The sequence below is a fragment of the Anas acuta genome, chromosome 22 (genome assembly GCF_963932015.1).
Source record: "Anas acuta chromosome 22, bAnaAcu1.1, whole genome shotgun sequence".
Lineage (NCBI taxonomy): Eukaryota > Metazoa > Chordata > Aves > Anseriformes > Anatidae > Anas > Anas acuta.
Genome location: NC_089000.1, coordinates 5,525,229 through 5,536,367, shown reverse-complemented (window position 1 = coordinate 5,536,367; position 11,139 = coordinate 5,525,229). Strand labels below are relative to the sequence as shown.

At 55.8% G+C, this 11,139-nt stretch overlaps 1 protein-coding gene across 1 annotated transcript; it reads right to left on the bottom strand.

The window, feature by feature from the left end:
- Positions 1-7,485: 7,485 nt before the first annotated feature.
- Positions 7,486-9,283, bottom strand: HES4 (hes family bHLH transcription factor 4). The gene is given in 6 exon segments (XM_068658676.1): positions 7,486-7,985; positions 7,987-8,057; positions 8,060-8,506; positions 8,657-8,744; positions 8,838-8,933; positions 9,096-9,283. Coding segments are annotated over 6 exon segments (882 nt in total). The 5' UTR covers positions 9,207-9,283; the 3' UTR covers positions 7,486-7,916.
- Positions 9,284-11,139: the final 1,856 nt, after the last annotated feature.

Here is an 11,139-nt window from a genome sequence, read left to right as displayed (position 1 = left end):
TCGCCGCCGCCTTTCCCTCCCCGCTCCTCTTTTTCCTGCAGCAGGTTGATAGGTGAAACCTGCTGCTGGAAGTGTCGTAATGCCATTAACAACCCGCCACCGGCAAGTTTCCAGCGCAGGGGCGCGCAGCCTCCGCTCCGAGCGTGCAATCTTGGCAGGCTGACACTTTCCCATGCCTTCTGCCCTCTGTCAGCGGGGAGGTGGGCCACTCCCAGCCTGACAGCTCCGGCAGGATACCTCCACAATGACTGCAATAATAGAGCCAGCGCTGGGAAAATGAGGCCAAGAAAACCCAAGGGTGAATTGCGAGATGAATAACTTCCCTGAAGCCACGTCCCAGAGCATGCCTTGGCCTGCCGTTGATTCACCAGCTGACTTCCCCTCCTCTGCCTGCTCCGCCGCCCTGGGAGACAGACCTGTCTGGATTCCTGCGCTCGCCTAAAATAGCTGAGAGGGTTCAGGGAGGAGAGGAAAAGGGAGCGGGGAGGACAGGCAGGGAAATGCGGAGGGCAAGCCCTGCCAAGCGGCACCTGCGTGCTGCAAGGGATGCGCTCCCCAGTGGCACTGGGGGTCCCCGGCAAAACTTGCTTTCCCTCGCACACCACCTCCACCTTTCTCCGGATTTAGGCTCCCCAAAAACTGGGCTGGAGATCCTGAGCTTTGCTCCCTCGTGCAGCGCTGCCAGCTTTGGCACCGAGGTGCTCTCCAGTCCGGGAACCCCTGCGCAGCGACCTGCGACCCGTTGCCTAAACGCAGCCACGTGCAAAATGCGTGGCCACGGGCAGGAGGGAGCCTGGTGGCAGACCCCAGGGGGGTGCCCAGCTCCCTGCAGCGCACACATCCAGCTGCTGCTGTTTTCTTGGGAGCTGCTGTGTCCTGGAGCTCAGCACCGGGAGCAGGAGGCGGCTCGTTATCGGGTGATCGGCACACCCGCAGCACCCTCTCCATCAGGGTGCTGATATCCACGCCAGGGAAATGGCCCTAAAAAAGCAAGGAGCTGAGCGTTCCCCAGCAGGCAATCAAAGCGGCCGCCAGCCCAGCACCGTGGCGAGGCGATGCCTTCAATCCTGCTGGCTTTTTGCCCCGGGTTTTAAAATGCGCAGGGGCTCTGTCCAGTTGGAGACGAGTCCTGCTCCCCTTCACATCCCATATTCTGCAATTCGTACCCGCGTCAATCAGAGGTGTTGTTAGCCCCGGCTGTCACGTCAAGTCCACGTCTCACAACAGGGCTGATTGACAGCAAAGTTTGTTATCTGCGAATGTGTCATCCCAGCCGGCACCCAGCGCTGGAGTGCTGCCTGACAGGTCATCAGTGGGAGCCTTCCATCATCCATTTATTATGAGGCGGTTCGAGGAAATCATTTCCCAGCCACTCGCAGGCGCAGGCACTCTCCTGCGTCCCGGCTAACCTGAGATATAGGATTTGACAGGGGAAGGGCGCGGAGAACGGGGGGCCTCGGCCAGGCAAATCCTGAAGGGTCAGCAAATAAACATGGGCTCCATCCAGCTCGGTCCCCGCTCCCCTCCAGGAATCTGAAGCAGCAAAAAGGAGCAGAGGATGGGGAGCACATCACCGCGGAGGAGCAGACCTCTGGGGGCTTTTCGTCAGAAAGCCCCAAGATATGGTGATTTAGCCAATTTTTACAGGCTCTGAGAAAAAAGCTTTCCTATTCAGCTTCTTGCTTTCTTATTTTCCACCAGAACCAGCCCAAATCCTCCTTTGCAGAAAATAAAAAAGTAATCTTCCAAGTGAATGCTTCTTGGTGACCCAGGAATGGGACGGGGCCACGGGGATACCTTGGGAAGCCAAGCGTGTGTCATAATGCTGTATCAAGGAGAGATTAAAAGCAAATCATCAGAACAGCTTCCTTCATCCCACGCAAGCCTCACGCTTTGATTTCCTGACCCAAAGGTTGGTTTGGCTGTAATTAGTGAGGTTTGCGCTCCCAGCTCCATCAGGGCAACTTCGTCTGGCTCGGGAGGGGTTTCAAGGCAGCAGAAGCAGAATTAAATCCAGCGTCGGCTTCAGAACTCCCCTTGCAAATGACATTTGCAAACGCTTTTCAAAGGTACCAGATTTGGATACGTGGATTTCCAGCGAGGTGGAAGGGAGGATAAAGCTTGTTTCTTCCAACCACTGCAGTCAAGCCCCACGGAAGGGTGAATAGGGGGAGATTTTATGAAAACCCATGTGCATTCGTATCCATATGCAGTGCCTAAATGCAGGTGGATAGGGGGCTGGCTAGCCTCGTAGATAAAGACAGCCAGGAGCTGGGAAGGAGCAGCAAAGGGGATGAATCCTGAAGCCCCAAATTGCATTTCTGGTCCCCAGGGGGGCTGTGAGGGGGCTCTCGGTGCCCCTGCGTTGCGCCCCACGCCTGATGTCTGCGCACGCCAGGCCTGCTCGGACATCCCCCTGCTCCTGCCCCCAGCTCTGGCTTAGCCTGGAGGAACCTGTGCCTTTGAAATTGCTGCAGGAGGATGAAAAGGCCGCGAATCCACAGCCGTGAGGGGCTGGCAGACGTCCCCTTGTCACCTCTCCACGGAGCCATTCGCATGCCCTTGCCGACACCTCTGGCACGGCGCGCGTCTCCAAGCGGGGGGCACCGGCTGCTGCATCCATTCCAGCCATCAATGCTGCCAGCCTGACACTTTCTCTGCAAATTAAAAACACCTTTGGGGAGAGGCAGCCCCCCAGGACACAAAAAGAGGCAGGCAGCCTTGAGGTGCAGGAGGGGAGGCGCTCAGCAGCCCAGCCTTTGGTGCTGGGGGCTCCCCGGCCCTCCGAGAGAAGGGCGAGCCTGTGGGGCACCCGCAGGGCGCATTTTGCACCCTGGTTTTGGCAAAGCAGCAGCTCTGTGGGGAAGTGCATCGACCCAAGCCCAGATCTCAGCCTCCCCAGGCTGCTGAGGCTTTGTCTCCCCAAATAAACCCTTTGGCAATTGCCCCCGTGGTAGCGAAACGCTCAGGGCTTGCTTTATCTACTCCAGCTCCGGGGGTAGAACGAAATCTCCAGACATGTAAACAGCCTTAATGAGAAAACGAGAAGTCAGGGCTCTGCCTGCTTGCAGAAGCGGAGTTAAATATAGCTCCTAAATGCTGCTAATTGATTTGAGATGTCTCGGGGAAGCTCTTGCCTTCACGCCATCCCACCCACGCCGCCCGACAATTCCTCACCTGCCCCTGTCGCTCCAGAAGGCCCCCGGGAGCCGGTGGCAGAGCCCCTGCACGAGGTTTCTGTCGGCTGCTTTAACACCCAAAAGCTGTCAAAAAACACACGCGGGCTGCTCCGAGACCCTGACTTTAAACCCTGGGTGGAACCGCCGTGGCTCCCCGTGCCTTTCTTCCATCCGCCGCGGGCTGCTTTTTTAGGGTCTGGCCTCCAAATTGCTCCCTTCCTCGAAGGGAACCGTTTGCAAATATTATAAATATGTATTTTAAAAATAAAAATAAAAAACTGTTTGCAAATATTTGCCTCCCCGAGGTAGCAAGGAGAAGCGCCCACCTCCGCGGGGACACCCCAAAGGCGTGTGTGGGGTGCCGGTGCTGTGCCAACCAGGACGAATTTTTTCAGGACAAGGACGTGTGACCCCTTATCGAGGGGTGACACTTTTCGAGTCCCCATTCTGCTTAAGATGCCTTAAAGAGGTGGATTTTTTAACGAAGCACTGCTCAGCTGCTGTTGAACCCCAGGCTTCCTTAAAGCCCGCTTGGTTTTGGGGAGCCTGGCGGCGGCTGATAAACGTCCCCATCTCCCCCGCAGCTGCTGCGTGCACAGCCCTTTGGGGCTGCTCTCTGGGATTTTATGAATTTGAGACCAATTTGTGAATGGGAAAGGCCTGGGGGGGGTGCTCAGCCCCCAAAACCTGTTTTTTTTTGCATGGCTTTGCCTGGAGATGCCACGGATGTAACTCGTGGTGCTGCTCCAAGGACACAAATCTCGGTGTGCAGCCAGAGGAGACGCTGGCCCCACATATCTGGCTGAGTAAAGAAATGGGAATAATTGCATTATTTGCACACAGACGGGGGAAATATTGTCCTGCTTGGAGGAATGGGAGCGGTGCACAGCTCGTGGGTGCTAATGGGATGTGCTAATTGCTGGGCGCATCCCTTTGGGCGCATGGGATCAGCTCGGCTACTGCCTTAGAGCCACCCCACAGCAAAGCCGGAGTGATTTATCTGTGCAATACTCCTGAAGCGCAATGAAAATAAAAAAATAACTTTATTTAACAACAGTTCGGGGTAACCTTATAATAACCTCCCCCGCCTTCCCCAGAGAAATGCTCCAGCCAGATAAAGGAATTTGTTATCCGAGGACCACCTTGGCGTGGCGGCCACCCTTCCCTCCCCACGCTTGGCACAAGGGCAGCAGCGTGGAGCTGGGGCCGAGTTTTCATCATTATTATATTTTTTTTTAGCGGGCTGAGTTCTTACCATTACCATTTTATTTTTTTCCCTCGTGTTTTCCATCGCGGGAAGCCCACCTGAGCTGGCGGCGAGGGTTTTGCTGCGGGGTGATGGATGCGCTGCCGGGGAGAGATAGCGCAGCAGAAATTCGGCGCCGAGGCCCCGCTCCGAGGGGCTGGCTGCCGAGCTCTGATTAAGCGGCTCGGTGCCGTGACCCCGACCCCGCCGAGCACGCCGCTGCTCCGGAGGGACTTCATTTCAATCCATCACCTTAACAGCCCCAGCAGCTCGCTGCCGTGGGAAGCGGGCGGCCACGCGTGGCTGGGGGGTATCCGGGGACACCAGGGGACACCAGGGGACACCAGGGGACACCAGGGGACAAAGGGGACACCAGGGGACACGGGGAGGCACCGTGCCAGGCCTGCTGCTGGGTGGCTGCCTCCCCCCCCGATGGGCTTGGGGGGATGGAGGGGGGTTGGGGGCTGGGTTTGCTTTGGTTTGCTCTGGTTTGGTTTCTTTTGGGTGGGTTGGGTTGGGTCCTATATTTTATTTTATTTTATTTTATTTTATTTTATTTTATTTTATTTTATTTTATTTTATTTTATTTTATTTTATTTTATTTTATTTTATTTTATTTTATAGTTTTACTCTATTTATAGTTCATTTTACTCTATTTATAGTTCATTTTATTCTATTTTTTTTATTTTATATTTTATTTTTAAAATAAAAAATTCTCTTCCCTTCCCTTCCCTTCCCTTCCCTTCCCTTCCCTTCCCTTCCCTTCCCTTCCCTTCCCTTCCCTTCCCTTCCCTTCCCTTCCCTTCCCTTCCCTTCCCTTCCCTTCCCTTCCCTTCCCTTCCCTTCCCTCCCGGCCGCCCCTTTGGACTTTCCCCCTCCAGCAGCAGCAGCACACTTTGCTCTTTTATTGCCGCTCTAAAGGGATAAGGCCAGGTTCAGCACCCGAAAAACAAAATAAAAATAAAACAATTACAAAGAGCTACGCGGGGAGGCTCGAAGGAGCGCGGCATCCCCCCCGTTGGGGATGGATGGAGCGGTGGAGCCCAAGGGGGTTGCGGAAATGTAGGGTCTGGGTGCACCTAAATTTTAAGGTTTCTGCCCATTTTGGTGCTCCGGGCAAACAAAACCCCCTCGCTGCAGGATTTTGAGCTCCTGGCACGCGTTTTTATTGGTGTCATTCACCTCGTGTCCACCTCCTGCACCGCACAAGCCAGGCACGGAGAGAGGTCCGTGACTTGCCCAAGGCCAAAGAGAAAAAAAAAAAAAATAGAAGGAAAAAGGTAAAAAAAATAATGGCATGTGGCAGCACCGGGCAGAAAATCAGGGCGCTGACCACGGGGTCCCTGCTCCCAGGGCATCATTTTGGGGCAGCGCCGCGTCCCCGAGGCACGTGTTGCACTTGTAGGGCTGCAGCAATGCACAGAAAATAGGAAAAAAAATAAAAATATATATTTATTTTTTTATTATCTTTTTTTTTTTCAATGCATGAGTTTGGCAGCTTGACCTAAAAGAAATTTGAAGGGTGGGATCCGGAGGGCATTGAGGGGCTGCATCCAGAGCCCCCGGGGAGGTTTTTGGTTACGGGCAGGCTTTCGTCGGCTCCTCCGAGCCTTCCTCCGGCAGAAGAGGAGGGGTGGCGAAGGGCCGCGGGGGATAACGTGATTTTGTGCCGGGGATTGCATAAGAAAACCTCCCGGGAACCTCCGGGTTCGGCCGGGTTCCTCCTCGTGACGGGGAGGTGGAGGCAGGGCAGCGGGCGCCGAGCGATGGCCCAGGCGTAGGAGCGCACGAGGCGGGGGTTGATCGGCACCAGGTTCTTTGCCCCCCGTGTTCCCGCTCCAAAACCCAGCCAAAAATCTCCTGCAAGGTGCACAGGGGTCAACAGAAGCAGGCAGGCTGCCCTACAAGACCCCGTAACCCACCCCAAATAAACCCCAGCCCCATCGCCGCCAGCCCCCGGACCTCCCGACACCCTAAAAATTGGCATCCTAAAAATAAATAATAATAATAATAAAAAATAACAGGTTTGAACCTTAGGTTTGTGCAATTTTGGGCTGTTTTACAAGCATTGAGACATTCCCTGAGAGCCAAGCAAAGCCCGAGGGGGGTCTCGAGCATCGCCCCCCACCCGTGGGGTCCCAGGGGATGGAGAGAAACCGGGCACAGGGGGCTCCACGCGCGTCACCTGCTGGTTTTTCCTCCACAAAATCACAATATCCTCATCGATGGGGAGCAAAAAACCCTAAAAGTAACGAAACGAGGTGCTTTCTCCGCACCTTATTAATTGGTGCCAATTGGAAGCGGTTAATTCCCCGCGCGCGAGGCTGCAATTGCTTCCACTTGGCCGGGATTCAAGTGCCGGGGGTGAGTCAGAATGGGTGGCAAAACTGTCTTTTCCTCGGTTCCCTTGCTTACTGGAAAAAAAAAAAAAAAAGGAGAAAAAAGCCACAACCCCGAGTTATTCTCTTTTATGAGGTGGGCATTGTGAGGCCAGGCAATTGAATTTACAACAGCATTGAGTATCAGAGTCTATCTGGCCCTGTCAATGAGAGTGGAGAGAAAAAAAAAGACACACATTAACCCTCAGCTCCGAGTTCCCAGGCGTTTCAATAGGGTTCCCAACTTCCCAAAGAGCCCGCTGCATACTCGATGAGACCCTTTATACCTTCTAATTACCCTCCTCACAATGGGGACAGACTCTCCTGCCTCTTTTGTGGGCAGGATAGTAACTTCTGCGCACCCCCCCCCCCCCAAAAGCCCTAAAAAGAGGTAACAGGAGCGAAAACCCTAAAAGCAGAAAAAAATCCTAAAAGCAGAGTTATTTCAGTGAGCGGTATTGGGGTCGTACATTGCTCAGGTTCCAGGGGCAGAATTTTAGGAATTGGGTTTTTTTTGTGCTATTTCAGCAGGGCCAGACCCCCGCCCCCATTCCCTCCCCTCTATCTGTTGCAGGAATCCCTTCCAACAGCCTTACTTAAGGCCATAAAGTTTGCTCCTACTTCTTTTCCCCCCCCCTCCTGAGGATTAGCTTTGTCCCTGCTAAATGAAAAGGAGGAAAAAAAAATTTCAAAGAGTTTATTTAAACACCTGCATTTTTTTTCTCTTTTTTTTTTGGAAGTCTCCAACACAGGCACGCAACACACACACAGACAAACGGGATACAAACAACTTTGGCATTATACTTCTCGAATATTTGTTACAAAACTATTTCTCATTTATTTCTTTTTTTTTTTCTTAAAAAACGTATCTCAAATAAAGGCATTTCAAAGGAGTAAAAATACAAGTCGAGATCCCAACCTCTGAAAATAATAAATAGCACGTTCATATTTCATATCGAGGTCCTTTTTTTTTTTTAAATCCTCCATTCTGTTTTATGTTTTTTTTTTTTTTAAAAAAAGAAAAACCCGAGCATAACAGGGCTCCATACAACGGAGCCAAGCGGAGTTCCGTGCCTTTTATAATTATTTTTTTTTTTTTTTGCTCTGGGCAAGTCACCAAGGCCTCCAGACGGATTCGCTGCGCTCTGCCACGGGGCTCCCCGCCTGGGACGCCGGCACAATGCTGCCCCCAAATGATGTCAAGCCCTGCACCGGGGATGCCGACGGGGTGGCGGATGCATTCCCCGATCCTCCTCCCGTAGACACGGGGACGTTGGTGTTGGCGTAGAGTGGGATGACGGGTCCGGAGCCAGGTGGGAAGGCTGGGTTGGGGATGAGGAAGGCGAATTGACCATCGGTGGCCGGGACGAGCTGGAAACCCCCATAAACCTTAGGGGACAAGGCTTCGGCGGGGTTCATCTTGCAGGGCACGGGCACGGCTCCGGCGGCGGGTGGCAGCTGGACGTGCAGAGGCTGTGCCAGATGCGCCGGCTGCCCGGCGGGCGGCGGAGGAGGAGGAGGTGGTGGGGGGTAATTCATGGCCACGATCTGCCCCAAGCAAGCCGAGAGGTGGCCGAGCAGGCGGGTACGGACGTCGGCATTGACCCCCTCGCAGGTGGAGAGGAACCGGGTCACCTCGTTCATGCACTCGTTGAAACCAGCCCGGTACTTGCCCAGCACCGTGGGGTCGGCGCTGAGGGCGGCTGCAAAGGAAGAAAAAGAAAAGGGGGGCGGCTCGGTGAGCGGCTGCAGGGTGCCAACAGCCACCCAGCTCCATCGGAAAACCCTGAAATGGGATTTTTTTTCCCTAAATAAAAATAAAAAGGGGGGTGGGAGGGATGCTCGGTGCTCACCCGTCATCTGCGCCCGCTGCAGGTTCCGCAGGTGCTTCACCGTCATCTCCAGGATGTCCGCCTTCTCCAGCTTGGAGTGCCGCGAGCTCTGCGGGACGACAGCAGCCGTCAGCCCCTTGTCCTCCTCACCCCCAAACCCTTCAGATTCCGCGTTTTCACCCCAAAAAGCCCCCAAACTCACGTCTTTTTTCAGCGCGTCCAGGATCAGCGTCTTCAGCTGCCCCAGGCTCTCGTTGATGCGCGCCCGGCGCCGCTTCTCCATGATGGGCTTGGAGGACTGCGGGGAGAGCCTCGGTTGGTGGCCGAACCCTTCCCCCCCACCCCTTAATTAATTAATTTTTCACGCCATTCGCCCCCCTCCCCATGCACCGACCTCAGCACGGCCGCCTGCTCGCCGCCATCCACCTCCGCTGCGCGCCGGCCGGGCCCCGCCATTTACCTTGCGGTGCTCGCTGGCGCTCCGGGGCTTGTCCGGCGTGTGGCTAGCGGTGGCCGGAGCCCCGGCGATGGGCGAGGCGGTGGGCTTCTCCGGGCCCGTGTCTGCGGGCATGGCGCTGCGGGCGGCGGCGGAGGCACCGCGGAGCTCCGGCGGCGGCGGCGGCGGCGGCGGCGGGGCCGGGAGTGGCGGCTCCCGGCTCCCCCCCCTGCCTTTTATACCCGCCGCCCGCTCCCCATTCGTGGGAAACCGCCGCCGCGGCCGTTCCCACAGCGCCGCCGACCAATCAGAGCGCGGATCGCCTCCCCCGCCCGCCCCCCCCCCCGCCGCTCGGCAGCGGGCGCTGCGATTGGTCGGCCGGGGCGTCACGCGCGCGCGCGCCCTTGGCCCGCCCCCTGGCTCGCGCGCTCCGCGCCGCGCCCCGCCCTTTGGCGGGAGGCCGCCCGGCGCGCGCGGGGGCCACGAGGGGCAGGCGGCGGCGGGCGGCGGGCGGCCAATCGGAGGCGGGCGGGCGGGGGAGGCGCCTGCTGATTGGCTGGCGGGGAGCCCGGCTGTCAATCAGGCGGGAGGCGCACGGCCCCGCCCTTGGCCGCCCGGCGCCCGGAGCACGTGCCGCCCCGCGCCCGGCAGCCCGCGGGGGGAGGCCACGCCCAGCGGGGCGCGCGCCGGGCGCCGTGCAGCGAGCAGCGGGCGGCGGGAAAGGGGAACGGGCAGCGGGCAAGGGGAAGGAGCAGCGTGCAAGGGGTGATATGCACCGTGCAATGGGTAACATGCACTGTGCAAGGGTAATGAGCGCCGTGCAATGGGTAAAATGCACCGTGCAATGGGTAACATGCACTGTGCAAGGGTAAAATGCACCATACAAGGGTAAAATGCACCGTGCAAGGGTAAAATGCACCGTGCTAGGGGTAATGAGCAGCGTGCAATGGGTAATGGGCACCGTGCAAGGGTAACAAGCACTGTGCAATGGATAACATGCACTGTGCAATGGGTAACATGCACCGTGCAAGGGGAATGAGCGCCGTGCAATGGGTAAAATGCACCATGCAAGGGTAACATGCACCGAGCAAGGGGTAATGAGCAGCGTGCAAGGCTAACATGTACCGTGCAATGGGTAGCGAGCACCATGTAAAGGTAATGAGCGCCGTGCAAGGGTAACATGCACTGAGCAAGGGGTAATGAGCAGCATGCAAGAGGTAACATGCACTGTGGAACGGGTAAAATGCACCGTGCAAGGGTAACATGTACTGTGCAAGGGGTAACGAGGAGAGTGCAAGGGGTAATGGGCACCGTGCAAGGGTAACAAGCAGCGTGCAAGAGTAACATGCACTGTGCAAGGGGTAACGGGCACCGTGCAAGGGGGTAATGAGCAGCTTGCAATGGTAACATGCACCATGCAAGGGGTAATGGGCACCGTGCAGTGGGCAACATGCAATAGGTAATGAGCACCGAGCACTGTGCAAGGGGTAACGAGCACCGTGCAACAGGTAATGAGCACCATGCACTGAGTACCATGCAATGGGTAACGGGCACAGGGCACCCACTGCTGCTTTTCCCGCCACTTGCATCCTTTTTTATGCCAGTTCCATATTTTTTTATACCATTTTCATCCATTTTTTATGCCAGTTGCATCCCTTTCCTATGCCACTTCCATCCACCTTTTTATACCATTTCCATCTCCTTTTTACGCCAGTTCTGTCTCTTTTTTTAAAAAAAAAACATTTCCACCCATTTTTAATACCATTTCCATCCCTTTTTTTTTATACCACTTCCATTCCTTTCTTATGCCATTTCCATCCCTTTTTTATGCCACTTCCATCCCTTTTTCCTACGCTTCCATCCCTTTTCCTACCACTTCCACCCCTCTTTCCTACCAGCCCCCTCCATTTTTGCACCAGCTCCATCCCTTTCCCACCCGTTCCAGGCAGGGGCAGCAGCATCGCCTGCTCTCACGTTAAACCACACAAAAACCCCTGCAATCATTGCACTCCTCGCTGCTCGTCCTCCTGTAGACAGCAAAGCTGCAGGGGGACGCGTTTATTTCGGG